The sequence below is a fragment of the Pan paniscus genome, chromosome 10, assembly GCF_029289425.2.
Source record: "Pan paniscus chromosome 10, NHGRI_mPanPan1-v2.0_pri, whole genome shotgun sequence".
Taxonomy (NCBI): domain Eukaryota; kingdom Metazoa; phylum Chordata; class Mammalia; order Primates; family Hominidae; genus Pan; species Pan paniscus.
The window spans coordinates 124,157,919-124,182,574 of record NC_073259.2 but is presented as its reverse complement, the minus strand read 5'-3'; the positions used below and the strand labels follow the sequence as shown (position 1 = coordinate 124,182,574).

General features: G+C 36.6%; 1 protein-coding gene across 3 annotated transcripts in view; it reads left to right on the top strand.

Annotated features, from left to right (window-relative positions):
• Positions 1–24,656, top strand: part of MED13L (mediator complex subunit 13L) — a 319,479-nt gene that overhangs the window by 152,788 nt on the left and 142,035 nt on the right. For all 3 annotated transcript variants that reach the window (XM_034934593.3, XM_034934592.3, XM_055096226.2), the window contains exon 3: positions 12,878–12,962. In XM_034934593.3, coding sequence (XP_034790484.1) covers positions 12,878–12,962 — 85 coding nt within the window. The remainder of the gene's footprint in view (positions 1–12,877; positions 12,963–24,656) is intronic.

Sequence of the window (24,656 nt, the reverse complement as noted above, 5' to 3'; positions counted from 1 at the left end):
TCAATAGTCATTACTGTTTCAGTGACAAAAATAATTTTGTAATTTCTGCCTCCAAAAAATTGGATTTATAGAATGAATTTCTGTAAGAGTCTTTCTGCAATATTTGCCATAGACCGTCAAGCTGAAATAAAAGCCAAGGTACCCATCAGGTCTCAAGGAGATGGCACTGAGTTTGGTCTAAAGAAACCTTTGTGCCCTAAGTCTTCACAGTAGTCAGTCAGTCTCTGTCTCTCTCTCTCTCTTTCTCTCTCTCTCTCTCTCTCTCTCTCTCTCTCTCGTCTTTCTCTCTCTTTCTGCAGATGTTATTTTTGCTACATTTGCTATTTTAACCTGTCAGTTAAAAAATAATTACTATGTCAGTATGGCTGGCAGCTCATATAGGAAAAATATGCTGTCTCTTAATCAAAGGTGATTACAGTTTTCCCCTGTCTATAAATGTGCTTGTTGTGTAACGAGAATGCATTAGTCTCAGCCTGATGTACGAAATGAAAGGCAGTAAGAAGCAGCACCATTGTTATCACTCCAGGCGTGTCTAATGAATCGTGTTTCCATGTTCTCTCGGTCACGCCGTAGAGTGCCCTCAGCCAGGGCTAAGCCTCCTGTAAAATGCTCTTTAAGATTATTGTAGCAAGAACAGAAATGCTGCATGGCTGGGGGTGGGGAGAGAATGCCAACGAGACAGCTGCATTTCAAACAGTTACAGCTGCAAGGATTACTCATAGTAATAGCAGTGACAGACAACTGTTTGAGCTTTAGTGTAAAAGGCAATTTGGGGACTTGCCCTGTCAGAATTTTAGTAGCAAGCTTCTGTGTGCACGTGTGTGTGCATGTGCGTGTGTTTTTTATTCAAATTAGTTTGTGTCTGAAGAGTGGAAGGAAATATTTTAAATTTTTACTTCTCAATTGTGCTAATGTTGAAATCAGTAGTTGACTCATCTTTATTAAAATCATTGTCCTAGAGGAAGTTTATAAAATGTTTATTTGTAGCAATGATGAATTTAAATGTGTATGTTCTAACTGAATCACATGTCTGCTTTTCCGTCTCAAAATTTATCTTGTGATGATTCCTGTTTTAAAAATATTGGTTTTCCTTGTAATTTCTGAACATACAGCCTTGTTTAATATAGGATCCTTATTTTAAAAATTTATTTCAAATATGATGTAAGCTTATAAAAGTAATGCCTGTCATGAAATCTGGGAAATACTCAAACAGGTAAAGGAGAAAACAATCATTATTCTAGCAGAGATAACTGTTAATTTAAATCCTTCTAGACCCTTGTTTATGCATTCTAGAGCATATTAAGAGCATGTTAATCATTTTAAAGGTTAAAAATGGTAATCATTTTAAAAAATATTTGAAAGAAGTAGCAAATGGGGACAAATTTGGTTTTGAGAAGTCAATAACAGCCATTGTGCAAGATTTCTTTTTCAGTGTGCAGCTATTAAAGTAACATTGCAGCCTGTTTTCTGTAGCAGTTGTCTTTTGAAGGCCTTGTACAGTTTATCTCGAAATTTAGTTTTATGGTTTCCTTCAATTTAAAGTTTGCTGGCTTTACAGGGAGTCTTGTGATCCATTGAAATGCTAACTTGGGTCGTGTCTCAACTGCTACAATGCTGTGTAGAAACTGTCATTAAAATTCTGGTTATCCTGCAACTGGCAGAGAACCCATGCTGATTCCTTAGGAGGATATTACACTGTTAAAATTTTGAATCGCAATTGTGCTTCTGTCTGCCAAATATTATCAATATTTGTAATCACTTAAGGTTGCAAATAGTTTGAAATAAATGGAACGTTTTAGTATATATCTTCTATCCATGATTCTTATTTGTTTGATGAATTGACATCGGGAAGGTTACAATCCATTTCCAACATAGATTTGTTAAGTGATACTGAATATTTTACACTCATGAGCAATTCAAGAAATCAGAGCTCTAAATAGGTTGAAGTTGATATAAGTAATAAGTCCATTTAGTTATTAATGACTTCAAATATAGATTCTACCAGGCAACTGATGGCAGCATAAATTGATCAGTCAGTGGTGGTGTAGTGTTGTAAGTCATTGGATTTTTTTATGTGTGAAGTGCTATATTTCATAATTAATGTAGCATTGTGCTCCTTTGTTACTGAGTTTCTTTGGTAAGTCAGTTTTTAAGAAAGCAGATACTTCAAAATCGTTTATTTATCTTGGTATCCTTCATTTGCTGCAGTTAGATTAAGTGGATACATGTTTCCTTGTTGTAATATCTGATTAGTGTAGTTTTTGGAAGAAGATTTAATAATTCAGAAGATTTTTTTTTTTAACACTACGATGCGTTTTATATGTTTAAGGTAGAAATTGAAAACAAAGGCAGTGGGCAAATGATAAACCTTGGATTCAGAGCTATGCTATCTTTAGCCATTAGTTACTGAAATCTAACTGGGAAACAATGTACTTGTTTCCTGTGCCTTCCTTTACTTGTATTTCTGGAGTTTCGAGTGAAATTTGATTTTCAACAATTTTAACGGCTGAATAAGGAGTGCCATCCCTGAAAGTGCCCTTCCCCCACCTCCAATATTTGCAGTGGCCAATGCCGTTGCTGAACTCAATGTTCTGGATAATAGGTTTCATTAGTTTTGATGCCTGAGGTAAAAAAGCAGTAGGTGGGAGTAAGAAGTGTTTTTGATGTCTAGACGTTCATTTCAGCTGTTGCTGCAATATGATACATTAAAAGGAAATATGTATCATAGCTCAGAGGAAATATGTATTCTTTGAAAGTAATTCTACTTTTAAACTGTGTAAGGCTGGGTGACCTGAATTCTAAAAGCATGAGCTTGAATTTCTTCAAGGTTTCACAATCTTTATGCTCCTCCCTACCCTATTCCGTTCTCCCTCCTCCCATTTTTTTTTTTCCCCTTCAAGTAAAGTATGTCAGTTTCATTTATGGAATTGGAAGGGATATCTTTCCAAGATCTCTGCTGGAAAACACAAAATCATTGAAGTATATGCTGCTTTGATATTTTGCCATATTGACTTTTTTTCTCCCTGAACCTTTTCTATGTTTTTTCTTTCAAATAAGCTTATTAATTCTGTAAGGAGTCATGTTTGGTGAAGTTGAAAGAAGTTATATTGCAATTGATGGGGATTTGAAAAATTATTTGGGCACTAAGCAGTAATTACTATTTAAAACTTTTCCTTTATAAACACTCTTTTCTGTTAAAAAACATTTATATACTACTTTTGCAGTTTAAATATTTGATTATGAGGATAACTGTAGTAAAAAAGGTTGAATAACAGCAACGTAAACACATTCTGATTATAGCTTTTATAATTTAAGTGAGATAACTTTAGTGCCAAAATAGTTTTTCTTTGTAAATAGGCAGCTGTAGTAGTACTTAGTTTTAGTTTTTAATCTGGCTGTAATAGACAAAATAACAGCAGGAGAATGTTTTAATTTAGAAATGCCTTGCTTTGATTGACTGTTGTCACTCATTTATTTTACATGCATTTTAGATCTCTTGGTTCTTTCTCTTTTGAGACCAACAAAATTTTAGGAAAATTCTCCCATTATGCATAATTAGACTTATAAACATAGTCTATAGAGATAGTCTTATTGCTACTTTATATTCTTAAGGTATTATAAGCATTTAAATAGAAACTGGAAAGATCAAAAGAATTAGAAAGGATTTTTTTCCTGTTTTTTTTTTTTTTTTTCTTTTGGAATGGAGACAGCATGCCGTGGAGGGATTGTAGGTTTCATAAAGATAGGGCCTTCTTATAGACTTTTTGGTAGTCGTTTTTCTTCTCAGTCTACCTTGAAAGGGAGAATGCATTTCATTTGTAGAAACATAGGCTAACTACTCTGTCCCTCTTTATGTATTTTCCCCTGAAGAAAATCTTACTCTGTGTGTGTGTGTGTGTGTGTGTGTGTGTGTGTGTGTGTGTGAGAGAGAGAGAGAGAAAGAGAGATTATTTTAAAAAGCCAAAATGTGGTTTTGTCTGACTTAGCCTTTGAAAAAGTTAACATGTAACTAGAACACATTAATTTTAGGTCCAAATTTTGGAACCAAAGGAAAATTTAACTTCAGTGTTAACATTGCCTTTCTACCCAGTGCTAAGAATAAAAGAATGGTTAAAGAAGGGTTGAGTGAGTGGATTTGCTTAACACTAAGTGTTGTGTAGGGGAAAGAGCATGGGTGTCAGAGTCAGAACATTTGGATTTGAATCCCATCTGTACCACTAATCCTCTTTAAGTAGATGTGAGGAAATTTTAGATTGGTGCTAATTTCAATGACATTTTGAAATATACATAATCAAGTCAACTCTATGCATGTTTATGAATATCCGAGAAGTTCTAGCCACAGCAGCTATGAAAATAAATTGCTTCCCCTTGAGGAATTCAGTTAATGGAATGATTAATATATTTATTATTTGTAACAGTAGGTGTAAAAGCATTTGATCCCTGTATGCTGCTGACTGTAGCTCAGTTCGACTACAAATTCTTAAGACTTCTTAGTTATGTGACTTTGGACAAGTTTCATATATATATATATATATATATATTTTTTTTTTTTTTTTTTTTTTTTTTTTTAAAGATATGGGGTCTTTCTCTCTTGCCTAGGCTGGAGTACAGTGGCATGCCATCATAGCTTACTGCAGCCTCAAACTCTTTGACTCAAGTGAGCCTTCTGCCTCAGCCTCCCAGGAAGCTAGGACTGCAGGCCCATGCCACCACATTCAGCTAAGTTTTTAAAGTTTTTTTTAGTGCTGGAGCCTTGCAATCCTACCACTTGATCTTCCAAAGTGATAGGATTACAGGTGTAAGGCACTGTGCCTTCTTAAGATTAAGTGTTAATTTTCTCATGTATAAAATGGAGATTAGAATCAACTGTATTCATCAGAGTTCTTAGCTTCAAACTAAGAAAAGGAGTTGATTAAAAGAATATTGGGTATCCAACTATTTGGCACTTTTACAATCAGCGCTACAGAACTGGTTCAATGAGAAAGGTACTGCTAGCTACCACCAAGCACTAGATGCTGTGGTACCTCTGCTACTTTAGCACCAAAAACTTAATCTTGAAGCCTCTGTTCCTAGAGCTGTCAGAAAGATATCTCCATCGGCTTTCTTTTTGTCCCTGGATTCAGAGTCAAAGGTGTGGACCAGGAGCATCTGGTAGGGGTTAGAATGTATGTCCTTGTCCACACTGTAGGGGAGGATGGAAAAGAGAGAATCAGTATTTTTAGTTTCCGTTAGGAGTGATTATATTTGATCCCAATTAGGACTCTTAATGATAGTGATAATGAAGAAGCCCGACACTGAGTGACAGAAGTGTGCCAGATGTCTGTTACTGTGTCTCATAGTGTGGTGGTGAGTAGTCTCCCCACCTCCCCATTTATATGTAGTGCCTAATTCAAAGCTTGGCACATAAAATAAAACAAGAACGATTGTTTTCTGGATAGAAAACCAACCTTGATTATATGTTATTTAATTGTTAATTTAAAATATAAGACATTTTATGCTAGTAGCTATTCTGCAAAGTTTCAAAATAGTTTTTGCTTCCGAGTGGTTTGCACATACATGTGTTAGCTTTTTGAGAGCATTCCTAGTTCTTAGCCTGGTGCTTGACACGTAACACGGTCAAGTAGTGTTGTCTAGTTAATGTTGATCAAATTATCTGTTATTAGATTCCAAGCATGTCTTTGCAGATTTAACTTATTTTGAAATTTTAGGGATTTATTGAAACATATGCTGCTCCTGTATTTCTGGAAACTCTCTGATCATGAGAAAAAAAGGATGGTCTGATTTACATTCTGTTTGACAAATGCATTTGTTAGTGATAGTAAATTGAAAGGGTCAGCAAATTAATGCATTATCCTTAATTTCATAGCCTAAATTGATAGTATTTATTAGAGTGGTTATTGGCTTATAATTTTTTATGATAAATTGATTACTCTTGAATCTTTAGTATGTAATTTTCAATGCAATATCTAAGACATAGGAAATTTAAATCCAAACACTGTATGCTTTTTAAATTATCTACTGATTTATATTTAAATTTTGTTTGTTAACTTATAATTTATAATTTTCTATTGTTTTCTAAGCTTTAGTACACTTTCTTTAGACAAGGGCTTAATATAGTATGATTTGTTTTATTTTGTATTACTACTTTCCTATTTTATATTAACTTAGTGCCCAAACTTTGTTAGTTTATGTTATATGCTTACAGAATATAAAAGAACAGATGAGAATGACCATATAATTATTTTTCAAAATGATTTTTAGCATTTAAAAAATAAAAATTTTGACTGCGTGCAGTGGCTGACACCTGTAATCCCAGCACTTTGGGAGTCTGAGGCAGAAGGATCACTTGAGCTCAGGGATTCAAGAGCAGCCTGAGCAACATGGTAAGACCCCATCTCTACAAAAAAATAAAAAAGTAACTGGGCATGGTGGCCTATGCCTGTAACTCCCAGAAAGTGGGGAGACTTAGGTAGGAGGATTGCTTGAGGCTGGGAGGTCGAGGCTGCAGTGAGCTGTGATCATGTAACTGCACGCTAGCCTGGGTGAAAGAGCGAGACCCTGTCTCAAAAAATTAAAAAAAATGCCTTAAGATGTTTATATTTTGTTACATTTGCATTATATACAGTGTTTGTTATGAAGTGAAGAATATAACTGTGGTACATTGGGCTCTAGGAACAGTTACTTCAGTCTGAATTTCCTTGTTAATTACTCAAACTTTTTTTTTTTGCTTTTAATACTTTATGAATGGAGGTTAATCACATAAATACCATATCTTTTGGATTTAGAGAATGCTTTTTATATATAAATTTAGAGTAGGAGTCCTTTTGATTACAATACTAAGAAAATAAAGAGGTCAATATTAGCATATTCATGATGGCTTAAGTCTAGAAACTTGGCCCAATGGTAAAATGAGTTTTCGTAATTTAGAACAGTAAAAGATTGTGAGTAAAGTTTACCATATTTAGTAAACAATACATTATTTAGTAAATAATATTTCTGCGCGTTTGCACAAATGTATGCAGGTATGTAACTGCCACTATAATCAAGATATAGAGTGGTTCCATCACCCCTCAAATTTCCGGTGTCCCTTTGGTATCAACCTGTCTCACCACCTCCATCCCTGGAAACCATTGAGAAGTTTACAGTACCTTAAATTTGCCTGTTGCGAGAATGACATATGAATGAATCATACAGCATATAGTCTGAGTATGGCTTCTTTTTACTTAGCATAATGAGATTCATCCATATTTTTTCTTGTATTGGAAGTTCCTTTTTATTTCTGAGTAGTAGCCCATTGTATAGATATTTCATTGTTTTTCCCACTGTTGAGAGACATTTGGATGGTTTCCAGTTTTTGGCATTTACAAATACAACTACTATATACATTTGATGTAGTTTGTTTTGTGTCGTGAGAGTACAGTAGGAGAAAAAGAGTTCGTTTTTTCCTAGAACCTTACATCCTCCAAACTTGAGTATATACCTAGAAGGATGTAAGGTTCTGGGGAAAAACAAACTCTTTTTCTCATGTACTCTCACAACACAAAACACTTCTGTGACCAAATGTTGCAGAGGTGGAGAGCAGGTGTTTCCCCTACATCAGGTAATTAATCAGTTTTGCAGGGGACACCAGCTGGGTGTCCTCTAATTCAATTCAATTCTGACACTGTCTACCTGGAGATAGCATCCCATCTTACAGGTTGAGGGCTTAGTCCCACAGGACTGTGGGACTTCAGATGCCAGGAGTAAGTCTGGACCTCCAAAGCTTCTGACCAATTGGCTATAAATCTGGGGTTCCCACAGCCCCCTCCTTGGGTTCTGTTAATTTGCTAGAATGGCTCACAGAACTCAAGGGAAAACTTTACTTATGTTTACTGGTTTATTACAAAGGGTACAGAGAACAGCCAAATGGAAGAGATACATAGGGCAGGTTATGTAGGGAGGGGCAGGAGCTTCTATGCCTTCTCTGAGTGCGCCACCCTCCAAGAACCTCCATGTGTCCAGTTATTTTGAAGCTCTCAGAACTCAGTCTTTTTGGGTTTTTATGAAAGCTTCGTTATATAATCATGTAGGTTTGATTCATTAAATCATTGTTAATTGTCCATTAGTGATCAACTCAACTTTCAGCGCTTCTCCCTAGAAGTTAGGGTGGGGGTTGGGGAATAGGGGGCTGAGATAGAAAGTTCTAACTCTCTGGTCACATGATTATTTCCCTGATAATCAGCCCTCATCCTGAGGCTATCTAGGCCACCTGTCATTTCTTTAGCCACTAGTGTACAAAAAGCATTCTTAGCCCTCTAGAGATTTCAAGGATTTTAGGAGCTGTATGTCAGGAAACAGGACCAAATATGTGTTTCACAATATTACAACGGGATATTGTAATATTACAACGGGATATTGGGTTGTATGGTAAATGTATGTTTAACTTTACAAAATATCGCCAAAGGCAACTTTTCCAAAGTGGCTGTGCTGTTTTTGCATTCCAACCAGCAGTATATGACAGTTCTGGCTACTGTATTCTATATGTTAATCAGCACGTAGAATTGTCAGTTTTTCTTTTAAGCCATTTTAATGGATAATGAAGTTTCATTGTGATTTTAATTTACATTTCCCTAATGACTAATGAGGTGTTGAGCACTTTTTCATATACTTATTTGCTATTCATCTAGTCTTACTTGGTGAACCGTCTGTTCAAATCTTTTGCCCATTTAAAAAATTGTGTTTTTTTTGGTAGTTAAGTTTTGAGATTAAAAAAAAAAGTAACGTATTCTGAATACAAGTCCTTGTCAGATATGTGATTTGTAACTGTTTATTCCCCATCTGTGGCATGTCTTTTCCATAGCTTAACATAACTTTCCCATATTTTTTGAAGAGCCAAAGTTCTTCATTTTGATGAAACTCTGTTTTATCAGTTTTTCTTTTATGGATCATGCTTTTGGTGTCATATCTAAGAAATCTTTGCCTACCCTAAGCTCCCAAAATTTATCTCCTATGTATTTTTAGAAATACTAGATTTAGGTTTTGCGTTCAGGTCTGTGATCTCATTTTGAGTTACTTTTTCTATATGGTTTGAGGTTCTTTTTCTTTTCTTCCTTTACTGAATTGACTGAATTGCCTTGGCACCTTTGTTGAATTAAAAAAAATGAATTTGTGGCTCAATTTTTGAACTCAGTTCTATTGATGTGTATCCTTTCTACAGTACTGTACTGGCTTGCTTACTCTATCCTAATTCATAGTAAACCTAGAACTTGGTTGATGTAAGTACTTCTGTATTTTTCTTTTACCACATTGTTCTGGTGGTTCTAGTTCCTTTGTCTTTTCATATAAATATATAGACTCAGCTCAGCTATTTCTATAAAACATCCTGCAGGGATTTTTATTAGAATTGAGTTGATTCTGTAGTTTGTTTTGAGAAGAATTGGCATCAAGAATTTTTCTAGTTTGTGGTCAATTTATTTATCTTTTTTATTTCTTTTTGTTAGTATTGTAGTTTTAGCATATTTTGTAAGATTTATACCCAAGAATTTTATGGGTTTTGGTGCTACTGTAAATGGTACTTTAAAAAATTTCAGTTTCTAATTATTTATTCCTAAATATAGAAATGTGATAGTTTTTTGTCTGTTGACCTTGTATTCAGTGATTTGGCTAAACTCAGTTTTAGTTCTAGTAGATTTTTTCTGTTGATTCTTTAGGATTTTCTAATAGACAGTCGTGTCATATGTAAATAGAGACAATTATTTCTTCTTTCTTGCCCTATTGTATTGGATGAAATTCAAGTATAATGTGGAATAGGAGTAGTGAGAGCAGACATCCTTACCGTTGGTTCAGTCTTTTGCCACTAAGTATGATGTTAATTGTAGGTTTTGGTTAATCACTCTCAAGTTTTTTTTGTTGTTGTTTGTTTGAAGAAGAAAGTCTCTTCTGGGTTCTGTTTTAAAATTGTAGAAATCAGGATAAAATTTTAATGGTGTATTAAAATTGTGTCAGCTATACAGCAATTGTGGTAAAGCTGGCATTGCCTGTGCATGCTCATTAATTGTTTAGTGTTCCACAGCGCATGCCTGGAGAGCTGTAACACCTCAGTATTTCAGTTGACAAAGTATTTGAGAATAATTAGAGGGAGTTTGTTGTTTGTAAACTTTCCTTTGACATCCTCTGACAAGGTCAAGGTAACACCAACATTAAAACTTGTAAAATGATGATATCATGAGGAAGAAATTGGATGTGAATATGAGATATTAAGACAGGTAACCTGGTTTCTTCACCAAGTCAACTGCATGTTTAAAAAAAAGGAAAAGGGCTGTACTTGATCAAAGAAGACTTAAGAGAGAATTGGCAGACCTTGCTGAGAATATGATTTGATGCACGCTGAAGTATTTAGGAGTGGGATTTGCCATAAAGTATATCAAAAATAAAAACAAAAAGGGTGGTTGCAGCAGGAGACATAAAGTTGATTATTTGGCTTAGGAATTTATTGGGACTTGTTATTCTATTTTCTTCTCCCTTCTTTATCGATCTCCCCCTTCTGTCTCCCTCTCCCCCTCTCCTCTCTCTCTTCCCCCCTCCCCTCTCTCTCTTCCCCCCCCTCCCCTCTCCCTCTTCCCCCCTCCCTCCCCTCTCCCTCTTACCCCTCCCTCCCCTTTTCCTCTTCCCCTCCCCCTCCTCTCTCCCTCTTCCCCTCTTCCTCCTCCACTCACTCTCTCCCTCCCTCCCTCCTTTTTATTTATTTTTTATGAGACAGGCTTTCACTCTGTCACGCAGGCTGGAGTGCAGTGGTGGCATGATCATGGCTTGCCGCAACCTTGACCCTGCTGGGCTCAAGCAATACTCTCGCCTCAGCGTCCAGAGTAGTTGGGACAACAGGCGTGCACAACTACACCTGGCTAATTTTATATATATATATAATTTTTTTTTTTTTTTTTTGTAGAGATGGGGACTGGCTGTGTTGCCCAGGCTGGTCTTGATCTGCTGGGCTCAAGCAATCCTTCTGCCTCGGCCTTGCAAAATGTTGGGATTACAGCTGTGAGCCACCACATCCAGCCCCCTATTTTCAAGTATATTTGGAGATTTTAATATCAGAAGTTTTAAACAATGTGCCGAATAGGTGTCACCAGTGGAAGAAAATTATGGAAATAAAAGTGGCACACTCTTCACAAGTGCTGCATCACCAGCACTCTTTATGGCACAGAGGATGATTATGTAGGAAGATACTGCACCAGTGACTGGGTTGAAGAGTGATTCAGAAGAGGTAGACTTGGAATATTGATGTAGTTAGGAATTTTTAACTAATTTATTTTGCTTATATTATCTGTATTATGTATGCATAATAATGGAATGTGATGACTAGGACTCAATAAGTTTAAAGGAGCTCTTTGAATAATTGGAAGGTAAAAATTGTAAGTGATAGGAATGATGTTATAGTTTGTCACCTTCCCCTCTTCTCCTGGTGGTTTGCAAAATAATGGTGTATCTCAAACTTGATGGTGCCTTAGGGTCAGTGAAACACATTAGGAAATAAAAACAAATTAATGTGGGGTGTTCTTTCTATTGAGATATTAGCTCTTTTTCAAACCCAGAAAAATTCTACCCAAAGGATAAATGTGTCAGAGGGAACATAGATTCATGATACCTGCAGAGCATTGTTGGAAATTTCGGAATGTTCTGTCTTAAGCAAAGACTATCATTTGTTAGCAGGAATGTTTTTCTGTTTGCTGTACTTTATTTCTCTTGCTATAAATATCATAACTGTTTTAGACAGAGATTGCTTTGGGAAAATTTGGTGACTCAGGATTAGCCACATAGGCAGGAAGACAAAAAGTTATTTGACATAACCAGGAAAAAAAAATTCAGCTTTGTAATTTTCAGAAAGTCTAATAGATAAAAGGCCTGAATGTGTAGTTTTTCAAATGCTGTCTGATTTGAGAATATGGAGATGCATTTTGGTATGTCTACTGGTGTGGTAAAAGCATTAAACATGCCTTGTGGATATCATGTGTGTTTTAATTCTGTCAGAATTTTCTCCTCTGAGTGCTTTTGTCAAGATAACAAGTAAAAGAGAGGAAATTTTCTTCTGTAAATGTTGTTTTCATCCTTCCAATTTTTTGCTGTCTTGCATTGAACTAGTGTAATTTAAAAGGAAATTAACTGTCTTCTCTAGGACATTTTGTATCTGTTTATATATTTATGAAAATAAAAGGAATTTTAGGAATGCATGGGACATTGTTAATACGTTGGATTCTTTTGGTGTTGGAGTTACTTGTGGCTCAATGTTATAATATATTTCAGAGGCAAACAAGATACTTCCCAAAATGTCAAACATTAACAAAATTATAAATTCAGGAAATAAATTTGATGTTCTGGGAAGATGTAATTTCCTGACAGTCTCTAAAATCATGTCCTTTAGACCTTCAAAACATGTAAAGACATTTGTGTAAATCTGACACTTTTGGAATTTTTTCCTCTTGATTTTCCCTCTAAAAAACATTTTATAACTTTGCTATTAATTTGTGACATTCTTTTTACCTTTCAATAGAACTTTAACAAAATTAGTCTTTGCGATACTCTTAAATAGATTAATTTGAGAATTTTAAATGATTTTAAACTTTGAAGAAGCAGATTGTAAAGACATTTATGGGAGGAGTGTTACACCATGCCTCATATTTCAGACTTTAAAACCAAGACACATTACTTTTTTTTGTACGTAAGTATTTTCTAACTTTGGGCAAATACTTAAATTCCACTCTCTGTTTCAGTGTGAGATTATTTAAGTGATTTAAATTAACTCATGAACTTTGCTTTAGAAAAATGTTTTAAAAGTTTCTTTTTATTTGGATGTCCTTTTTACTGGTTCTTTTTTTTTCTTTTTTCTTTTTTTTTTCAGTTGTGGAAGAAGGACTCTGGGAAAATGGCCTTTCCTATGAATGTAGGACGCTGCTCTTCAAAGCGATCCACAATCTGTTAGAAAGGTAAGAGAAGGAACAGCAGACAGTGGTTTGCAGACAACCAAGTATATTGCTAGATACCGAGAGTTTCCTGTAATTTTCAAAAACTTTTCACTTGCAATGATTTATTGCTAGTATGAAAATTACATAAATCTTTAGTTTCTCTTTCTATTGATATAATTTGAAATTTAGGGAAGTTTTGGGAATGGTACAAAGAACTCCCATATTCCCTGCCCTTCAACGGTAGTTTTTATTTTTAAAATTTATTCCCTAAATCATTTGCATATTTGTAAACTCAAGATTGATGTTCTTTTTTACCCTTAAGTATTTGGTGTATGTTTCCTAAGGACAAAGGTATATTAGCACAGTATCATAATAAAAATTAGGAAATGTAACATTGATAAAATGCCATTATCTAACCCGTAGTTCAATTCAGATGTCATTGGTTGTCCCAGTTACATCCATTATAGCTTAACCTCCTAAGATTCAATCCATGATCATACATTGTATTTAGTTTTCATGTCTCTTTAAATCCAGAACAGTTCTTTAGCCTTTTTTTCTTTCTTGACATTGATATTTTTGATGAGTTCAAACCTTATATTGACTTTCAGTTTGAGATAGTTTTCTCATGCTTAAATTCAGGTTATGCTTTTTATTAGTAGTAGGAATACCATAGAAGTGATGTTGTGTTTTCAGTAGGCTCATACCGTCAGTGTCCCATTATTAGTGATGTTAACATGTTCTGTCAATTGACTGAGGTAATGTTCTGTCAAGTTTCTCCGCTATAAACTAATAAGTATTTTGTTAACTGTTATCTTTGTCAATTTTATGTTTGTAATTAATATGTAATTTGTGGCCAGATACAATGAGATTGTATAATTATCCTATTTCTCATCAAATTTTCATTTATTTGTTTTAGACTATATTGGTAGTCCTTGCTTAAATCATTTATTACCATTATGGTTGTACTGTTCATTTTCAAATGCCACCATTCTTTCTACTTTTTATTAGTTGGCATCCTGTTGTAAGGAAGAGCTTTTTCATTTTCTTCCATTTTATTTCCCTATTTATTTATTTATTTAATCTTGCTATGTAAATTGGGACCCATGGATTGTTATTTTATTCAATGGATTATAGTTGATTTTTACCATCATTTATTTTGATGCTTAAATTCTTCCAGATTTGGTCAGAGGAAGCCCCTTTGTCATGGCTCACTCCTATGTCCTTTTGACATGATCCCATCGTTGGAGCATCCCCTTACTTTCTGGCATAACAATATGTTCCAGGCTCTGAATAGTGTTTTGAGGGGAGAAGTGGATGAGAAAGAATGGGTTCATTAAGAGCTTGTATGAGAAAAACTTTTTACGTCTCTTCCTGAGTCTATATGTAGTACTTTCAGGTAATCAAAGCTGTGAGGACTTACCAGTTTCTTATCCAAACTATTGCCTAGGGTGGTTACCACTATAATACAACTGCTTAGGACACTTGAACTACAGTTGATATGTTATTTAAGCTACTCAGAAAGACTTTTCTCACAGAAGATTTCTCTATTTCTCATTCTCAACTTTAGCTCCTCTGAGTGCTCCTCCAAATCTGTCTTTTGGAGTAGACCTAGAAATCATCAGTTACTAAGGTGTACTATGCATGTGGAACCATTGATTTAAGAGTTGAGTACTCTTAAGTATTCTAAATATTTGGTAATTCTGTCTCCCACTGTAAAACGAAACAAAGTACACACAAACTCTATCCAAGAAAATGTGGAAAACTTACTGTTGCCATAATCCTGTACCAGAATAAAGCTCTTGGTATCTCTGCAATAATTAACACACGTTTAAGCACAATTCTTTTTATACAAAGTTACAAGGTATGTGAACAAAGTATATTTTAAAATTGTAGCTCACTGTGTTTTTTTTTTTAATATCATGATTTATTCCTTTCAGAAGAATACGAACAAATGCGAAAATGAATTACATTCTTTTAAGTTTTGTACTGGCAACGGTAGCATGTTTCTTTGTCGAGAGACAATTAGAAGAGCAGAAAAACTGGGAGGGAGGGGAAATGCAGGTAATTCATTTATTTTTGGCTCATGAATTCAGAATTTTTGTTGGAAATTGAAGTCAGGTCAAATTAAACTATTATTTATAAGAAAATTGTCAGCCTGGGAAACATGGTGAGACCATGTATCTACAAAAATTTTAAAAGTTAGCCGAGCATGATGGTGTGCTCCTGTGGTCACAGCTGCTTGGGAGGTTGAGGTGGGAAGATTGCTTGAGCCCAGGAGGTTGAGGCTGCAGTGAGCTGTGTTCATGCCACCACACTCTAGCCTGGGTGACAGAGTGAGACCCTGTTTCAAAAAAAAAAAAAAAAAAAGGAAATTAATTATGCCATATAAAGTTTGGGATAGTTCTAAAGAATTTTGGGTTATTCCTTGGCTTTATTTCAGGGTCTGTTACTTGGACAGTTACCCTAATCTCACTAAGCCTTAGTTAACATTTAAGTACAGAACACCATGTACCTTGAGCTTTTGCTAGATGATAGATATATATCATGTGTGCCACATAATGCCTCACATACTGTTAATGTCAGTAATTATTTTCACCATAAATTTTTTATTTTACATACTTTGATTTGTATTCTTTCAAATTTCATTAAAGTAGTTCCAGAATGCTCTATTTGAGCCCTCCTACAGGAGTCAATTTTGAAACAAATAAAACATCTTTTCTTTTAGAAAATAATGATCAAACAAACCATCTTCATGTAGTTTGTATGGATGACTTCAGATTCTTTTGAAAAATGGTACTAATCCTGTTGTTCTTTAAGATAATAATTTTCTCTTATCAAACTTAATGTAACTTTGTTCTATGAATGAAAATGACCCTGCTCATGAGATAGGAAAGCTAATTTAAATGATTGTTGTTGGCTCCGTTTATTCGTTGTCAACAGAAGTTGGAAGGGCTAATATATGCTTGCTTATCTGTGGTGGTGGATATCATGAAAATTACGCACAGCTCACCCCCACCCCCCATGCGCCCCCCCCCCCTTTTCTTTTCAAGCTCAGCTATTGTTAATGTTAGAGTCTATTTTATGTGTGGCCCACGACAGTTCTTCCGATGAGACACAGGGAAGCCAAAATGTTGGATACCTGTACAACCATTTGTTGTAGTCTTTGAAAAACCTGTTTACAATATGAATTTATTGAGAATTTATTTACTGTCTTATTCCTGGCAATTTTCTGTTATGCCTTTTCATTTCTATTCAGATAAGATGTGGATATTGTGAGTTTCTGGCTTGAAAGCTAGAACTGAGGGGTTTTTTTGTTTGTTTGTTTGTTTGTTTATTTTGAGATGGAGTCTCGCTCTGTTGCCCAGGCTGGAGTGCAGTGGCACGATCTCGGCTCACTGCAACCTCCGCCTCCCAGGTTCAAGCAATTCTCCTGCCTCAGCCTCCTAAGCAGCTGGGACTATAGGCACGTGCCACCATGCCCAGCTAATTTTTGTATTAGTAGAGATGGGGTTTCACCATATTGGCTAGGCTGGTCTCGAACTCCTGACCTCGTGATCCACCCGCCTTGGCCTCCCAAAGAGTTGGGATTGCAGGCATGAGCCATGGCGCCCGGCCCAACTGAGGATATTAAAACAGATCAGCAAGGACTTTATCACTTGGAGAGTGTTTGTGTCTCTCCCTAGCCATTTTTTCCTTAGTTTGCATGTTAACAAAGTTTGTATTGTGATCTATTATTTCTGCTTTTTATTTTTTAAGCATAAGATAGGTTTAATTAAAAGGGAATTTCATTTACTACCTTGAGAATCTCTCACAGCTAAGCAGGAGCCATGTAAATTGACCTTCTTTCCAAAAGGCTGCAATTTCTATTGTATGCAGAATAATGTCACTGAAGTGAGTTATTGAAAAACAATTTTACTATAGAAATTAAGGAAATTTCTCACAGAATAATACAATTTCATTCGTCATTGCTATTGATTGGTGCTGAGGTAATCTTATATTGATGCTGTGTAGAATATTTTAAATTCTATGGTAATGTGACTTTAAATATTTTCACCTTTCACTTACTTTTGTAACTCTTCAGTATTTGTTGAAACTACATTGTATATATCTAGCTAGGGTCATCTGTCCATTAAAAACACCGAAAAGATCACTGCTACTTACTCAAGAGCATTGTCCATAACGATATCAGACAGAAGATAACATAGTTAGCTTTAATTTTATGTCTCTTTTTGGGGGTACGTGTTTGTTTAAGTCCTTTTCTTCACTTCCTTCAGAGATAAGAGATATTTTGGGTCCCAGTTCTGCCAGTTAACTGTGTGACACATGCCAGTGACTAAAGCCTGCTGAGCTCCTGTTCCTTCACCAGTAACATGGTGAAGGGTTCTTTGGCTCAGCACAGTACCTTTCTCATTGTAAGAGCTCAATAAGTGGTTAACTGTTGTTGATACTAGCTAACAGAAGTATTGGTATTACCTTTTCAGAGTTGGAGACAAACATTAAAAGTCACATAGTCAGTTTACCCAGCTAATCATGGAATCCCTTTCTATAATACCTTTTTTTTTCCCCCCCTTTTTTTTGAGACAGAGTCTCGCTCCGTTGCCTGGGCTGGAGTGCAGTGGCGCGATCTTGGCTCACTGCAATCTCTGCCTCCCGGTTTCAAGCGATTGACCTGCCTCAGCCTCCCCAGTAGCTGGGATTACAGGTACCCACCACCACACCTGGCTAATTTTTGTATTTTTAGTAGACATGGGGTATCACCATGTTGGCCAGGCTGGCCTCGAATTCCTTACCTCAAGTGATCTGCCCACTTCGGCCTCCCACAGTGCTGGGACTACAGGCGTGAGCCACTGTACCCAGCCTTATAATATCTTTTCTACTGAATATATACTTTTGGTTAAGTAAGCACAGTTTTCCAAAGAGTTCTTTTTATCTTTAAAGAGTGCTTAGTATTAGAAAGTCTTACACTGAGCAGAAGCCTGTCTTCCTCTAACTTTCATTTCTTCGTTAACTCTGTTCTTTGGGATCATTTATAACGCAACCAGTTCTGCTTCCATGTGATGGCCTTTTTGATATCTCGACCCTCCTGCATTTTTCTTTTTTTGTTTGTGGTTCTTAATATATAATATTGAATTCCCCACCTTTTCTTGCCAGCCTTCCAGAAGTCCATCCAGTTGGTCCCATTCTCTTCATTTTGGCCTGCTTCAAGATACCATAAGTGTTTTATGAAGTATTCAGTCAGGTTAGGCTCAGTTATGCTGTAGTAACAGAAGACCTCAAAGATGTTACTGGCTCATCCAATAGAAGTTTATTTCATGCTCATGTTGCATGTTCATTGTGAGTAATTGATTATAGTACTATATCCTCTTCCCTCCACAACTCATGTTGGCAGGGCACCCTCCTGGGTATGACTTGGTGGGCCCATGGTAGAGAGCACAGAGCAGTGGCAGAGCACATGGTCGCCCATTAATGCTTTTGCTTGGAAGTGGTATATCCCATTTCTGCTCACATTTCATTGGCCAAGACATTCAGCACCAACCTTAAAATCTAATGCATAACAAGGTATCATCTTTCAGTAGGAAGATACCCAAGGTACATGGCCAAGCTTGATATCAGTGGGACAGGAAGGGATAGCATTTATTTATATAGTATACACATTGGGATAGTATACCTTTGGGAAAAGAATATGTCTACCATACCTATTAATTGAGTTATCTTCCCCTTCTGTTACTGTAATCTGTCTTCCAGACAGCTGGCCAGTTATGTTACTGAAACAGATATGTTTCTGAAACATACCTATGGCTATATTTATACCTGGTTTTTAAAACTTATTGGCTTCTTTTGGTACATTTTTTATTTGTAATTTGTCAGAATTTCAGTATCTGAGAGTATACATTCTGAATTTTATAGTTTTAGATCATGCAATTACACTTATTTTTCCTTGCTTTTGAAAAAGTAAATGTGCTTCCTATTTTCTTAGTGATCAGTTATCTTTTTTTGTTGGAAAACTGCACAGAATGATAAAATGTAGTTTTTACTTACGTAGAGTCTCTGCTAGTCCCCTCTACTTCTTTCCATCCTTCCTCCCTTTCTAATAATACACCAGTTGAGATTGTTCTTTATCAGTCCTCAATTTAGGGAAATTTTGTTAGGTATTGATGATTAACTTCTCAAAGGTTACACTTTGTGTTTTAAGTTCAGATTGCCTCACACTCCTTAGGGAAAAGTACTTTGGCTATCAATAGACGATGGGAAAAAAAATCTGTAATCATTTTTCAAGAGTTTCTTCATTTGGCATTTTTAGTATTGCAGACCTAATGGCTGTTACTTTGTTAGGATAGTTAGTATAAGTTTTCATAATATACCATATCCTTTTCACCTAACTCTATCAAAATAAAGTAAAATATTGGATGTAAAAGTTTTAAAAAGCCGGAAAATATGTGCAGTTCAAAAACTTAAAAGAGTTTTTCTTATTGCTTCAGTGATTTGTACCACATATGGGACTTAGGAAAATCTCGCTTTTCTAGCTGTGTAGAAATACTTGAAAGGTCTGACACAGTGCTGTCACATTGGCATTATGTGCAGTAGTATACTTTAAATTTTATTAACTTTTTAGAATAAAATATATGTTAATTTCAATAGAAAGCTCATTTTTTTTCTCTGAAATGCAGATGATTGCTTTGCATACAAGAGAAGATTACTTGGGTCTTTTGAAGCTGTTTTATGCTTAATCATGTCCATACTTACTTAGGGAGACTTTAATCTGTGGGTATCTGACATTTGTAAAACATAATGGCTCTTCAGAGCAGTCAGCTGGTGCTGCTGTACTAATGGATTGTCAGCATATTTACCCCATGGTAGTTTATAACACAGCTGTAAAATTGCCTTTGGCCCAGAGCTGCTCTGTTTGCCAAGATTCAGTGTTTAGAGTTAAGATATTTTACTTGGAATATACAGTGAAAATAATGTGGGGAAAATTGGAATTATAATTATGATAACAATAGCATTATATTTGTCTATTCCTATCTTTCAATGTGTTGTGTTATTGTAATAGAGGTGATTATCAAAGGGCAAATGAGGCCGGACACGTGGCTCACACCTGTAGTCCCAGCACTTTGGGAGGCCGAGACAGGTGGATCACCTGAGGTCAGGAGTTTGAGACCACCCTGACCAACATGATGAAACTCTGACTCTACTAAAAATGCAAAATTAGCCAGGTGTGGTTGCACATGCCTGTAATCCCAGCTACTTGGGAGACTGAGGCAGGAGAATCACTTGAACCTGGGAGGCGGAGGTTGCAGTGAGCCGAGACCGTGCCATTGCACTCCAGTCTGGGCGACGAGTGAAACTCCGTCTCAAAAAAAAAAAAAGAAAATGAGCAATGTCCTTGGATGTGGTGGTGAAGGGATTTCAGAATAACATACTCACTGGAGCATGGTGGGATGTACCGCCCTAGTTGAAGAAATCGTGATGTAACATTGTAACATTGACAGTCGTTGGGTATAATGTGATAACAGAAGCAAGAAATGAGTAATCAATAAATACCAATTTTATTGAAATAACAGTGTTTATTTCTCTAAAGAAAGTAGGAGAATGAGTCTTTAGACTTAAGGAGCAATATACTTTAATGAAAGAGACAGTACAGATATCGTAGAACAAGTGACTGAAAGCACATGTCTATTTGTAAATGTCTAGAAAGAAACATTCGCCCTGAGACTAATCAGTCTGTGTAGCTATTTAGTGAATATTTTTCAGTCAAGGGAAGGAATTAAGACTTTAAATTTAAAAAACAAAATTGATCTGGGAGCAGCGGCTTGTGCCTCTAAGCCCAGCTACTCAGGAGGCTGAGTCAGGAGGATTGCTTGAGGCCAGGAGTTTGAGACCAGGCTGGGCAACAAAGTGAGACCCCCATCTCTAAATAAAAATAAAAGTAAATTAAAACTAAAGAAATAAAAAATAAAGATTAGCTGACTGTGGTGACATGTGCACTTCTAGTCCCAGCTATTTGTGGGGCCAAGGCAGGAGGATGGCTTCATCCCAGGAGTTTGAGGCTGTAGTGAGCTCTGATCTGCCACAGCACTCCAGCCTGGGCAACAGAGTGAGACTCTGTCTCTAAACATAAATAAATAAGTACATAATTTTATTTGGTAGTTGGAGAATGAGATTAGACAGTAAACGTTTAAAACTAGAGGAGAGATAAAGCTTTTGGAATTACATTAGAGTGGACATTTCAGGTGAGGCCAGGCCTGTAAAAGAGGCTAACCGGACAGGCATGTTAGAGAGGATGGGATTAATAGGGCTTGCTTGGCAAGAGGAGACTGTATCCACTAGGGCACAGTAGTAGCCTAAAGTAATGAAAATATAGGGATCTCCTGGTGCGATGGCTCATGCCTTTACTCCCAGTACTTTGGGAGGCTGAGGCAGGCGGATCACAAGATCAGGAGTTCAAGACCAGCCTGACCAACATGGTGAAACCCCGTCTCTACTAAAAATACAAAAATTAGGCGTGGTGGGGCGCGTCTGTAATCCCAGCTCCTCAGGAGGCTGAGGCAGGAGAATCGCTTGAACCTGGGAGGCAGAGGTAGCAGTGAGCCAAGATCACGCCACTGCACTCCAGCCTGGGTGACAGAGTGAGACTCCGTATCAAAAAAAAAAAAAAAAAAAAAAAAGAAAATATAGGGATTACTCGGGAAAGGTTTCTTCAACCCCTCGATTATGTAGGTTTATTTTATTTGGTTAGGGATTGGGAGCATTGTAGTTTCTAGGAAGGAGACTTCTTTGCATATATATTTGATTTGGATTGGAATGGTGAGCAAAAGGCTTTGAGGCTGGTGGAGATACTCTATTATGAAGTAATGTAAAATTTAGCCTGTGTGAGATGCTCTGTAACTCGATGATTAACAGAAGATGTAATTTTATTGAGGTTATGGTAGGGAAATCTATGAAAACCGTCATACTTAAATAATTTGAAGGGCACAGAAAAGAACAGAGCTAGTGATGGGCTGCCTTCTATACCTCCCAACTGTCTCATATGGGAAATGGCTTCCCGAGCTAGGCTGTGGCTGCTCTGGTGACATTTGTAATCTTACATCAGGTCTGCCTGTGGCTTTGGGATTAGAGTTTGGGGTGCCAACTTTGGAATCAGGCTGCATTTGCACTTAATTATTCAGAGCCATATGGCATGACACAGAAACATTAGGTACACACATACACACAGCCTGATTTCATTTTCATTTTTCAGCAGCTGTTTTCTTTTTGAAACAGTGATTTTGGGGAGGTGGTGGGGGTTGGGAACAGAAATAATTTCCTAGTACTATTGCTTAAAGACCATTTTATAAATCTGGCATCACAGTGATCTTGCCAGATAATATTGTACTACTTTACAGCATTATATCATATTTGGATAGTGAAGTCATTTAGAAAATCTCAATAATAATGACTGGGATTACTGAGCAGAGAACCAAGGTTAATTGATACATAGTCTTAGCACTATTTATGATGATATTGATTTGAAACAGTTTTTGCCTGATGGAGTGTGTCTGCTTGATTTATTTATTTGTGAAGTTAAGTATAAATTTTGACCCTCAAAGCTTGATAGAGTGTAAAAAAGGGGAAATTATATTTCTGATGTAACTTTTATATCGTAGAATTGTCTGTCATTAAAAGATTTGCAAATTATGTTCTTTAAAATATCATTAAAGCATTTGGGCAGCAGTGCTGGTCATACTAAACATTTTTTAGTGTCTATGAATCTACTATGATTTTAATCTTCAGTGGGATACGATGGGCTATAAAGAATTGAAATATGTAGATTTTTTCCCCTCAAACACCACTGTTGCATTAGCGAGAATACATACACATAAGAAAATTCAAATAACAGTACAAGACTACCCGTGATTAGTGATTATAAACAAGAAAAATGCCAGCATTACATTATGAATAGGAAAATACTCCTTGGTATATGGCATTCATTTCTCATATATTTATTGAGCACCTCCCAATATAGAGCATACATTTAAGCATGTTACATAGTGGGCACTTAAATATTTGTTGAATATTATCAGTGGATAAGACAGACACACACCATCTGTACTCCCAAAGAACTGATAGTTTTATTGGGGAATAAAGCTGTAGAACTTAATCATTACAACTCAGTGGTGAAAGTGCTGATTTGTAGATGTTAGAGTAGTGTGCAGGCTTGATCGGGACAGAAAGAATGAATAGAATTCAAATTAGAGGAGAAGGGAGAAGAAAGAGATTTCTGGCCAAAGCAGGGTTAATAGACATTAGTGGTAGTATTTAATATGGAAATTCAGAGCCAAGGACATGCTTCGTAGTTGACCAGCCCTGTGTAATTGTGTGCGATGTTTTGCTCTTCCACACATTTTTTCTGAGGACAGAATTTATAGTGGCTTTCATTAATTTTTGTTGTTGTTGTTTTGTTTTTGAGACAGGATCTCACTCTGTCATCCAGGCTGGGGTGCAGGGGTGCCATCACAGCTCATTGCAGCCTCGACCTCCTGGGCTCCAGTGATCTGTCCACTTGAGCTCCCTGAGTCCTGAGTAGCTGGGACTACAGGTGTGCATGACCACACCCAGCTAATTTTTGTAATTTTTTGTAGATACAGGGTTCCACTATGTTGTCTGGTGTCAAACTCCTGGCCTCAAGCTGTTCTTCCATTTTGGCTCCCCAGAGTGCTGGGATTACAGGCCTGAGCCACCATGCCTGGCTCATTAATTTTTTTTTTTTTGAGACGGAGTCTCTCTTTTCACCCAGGCCAGAATGCAATGGTGTGATCTTGGCTCACTGCTGTCTCTACCTCCTGGGTTCAAGCGATTCTCTTGCTCCAGCCTCCCGAGTAGGTGGGATTACAGGTGCCCACCACAACACCCGGGTAAATTTTTGTATTTTTAGTAGAGACGGGGCTTTACCATGTTGGCCAGGCTGGTCTCAAACTCCTGACCTCAGGTGATCCACCCATCTCGGCCTCCCAAAGTGCTGGGATTACAGGGGTGAGCCACTGTGCCCAGCCAATTTTTTTTTAAAGCTATAGATCCATGACCCAAAAACGTTTGAGAACCAAGGACTTTGTGCCTCTATATAGGCTACTGTTGAGTCAGCATATTCCCTTGTATCAATTAGGTCTTCCTTCGAAAAGGCACACCTTCTCTCTCATTTCCTCCTATAACCATGTGGAAATACTTCTGTACTGCCTAATCTTGGAGGGACTGTGTGTGTATCTCCCATCTCTGTCCCAGTACTTAAAAAACTGAGTAAAAACACTACTTCATGCAATTCTCTGCTGTCATGTTTTCCTTTCATTGTGTGGGAAATCATTGATCACAGAGAAACTCATTAGCAAATGAAAAATCATCTAAGTTATTTGTGACTCTTATTTGGAAACACATGGTTTCAGCTTGAAGCATCGGTATTTTCCATGGCTGTTTTGTGTGTAACAACCTTTTGATGACATTGCCTGACGAAGAAATATGACCTGCAGTGGAAACTCAAGGAGCTCTATTCACACAGTGTTGGACTCTCAGCGTTTTCATCAGCCTTTTTGCCTTTTGCTTTTGTCCTTGAGTGGTCTTGACTGTGCACTGCTCTTCTACCCTCCAGACCTTGTTTGTTTTTTCTGGAATGAAGTCCAGCATATAGAATTTGTGACTTTTACTTGATAGAAGAACAAATAAACTTTCACACATTGTCCTCTTTAG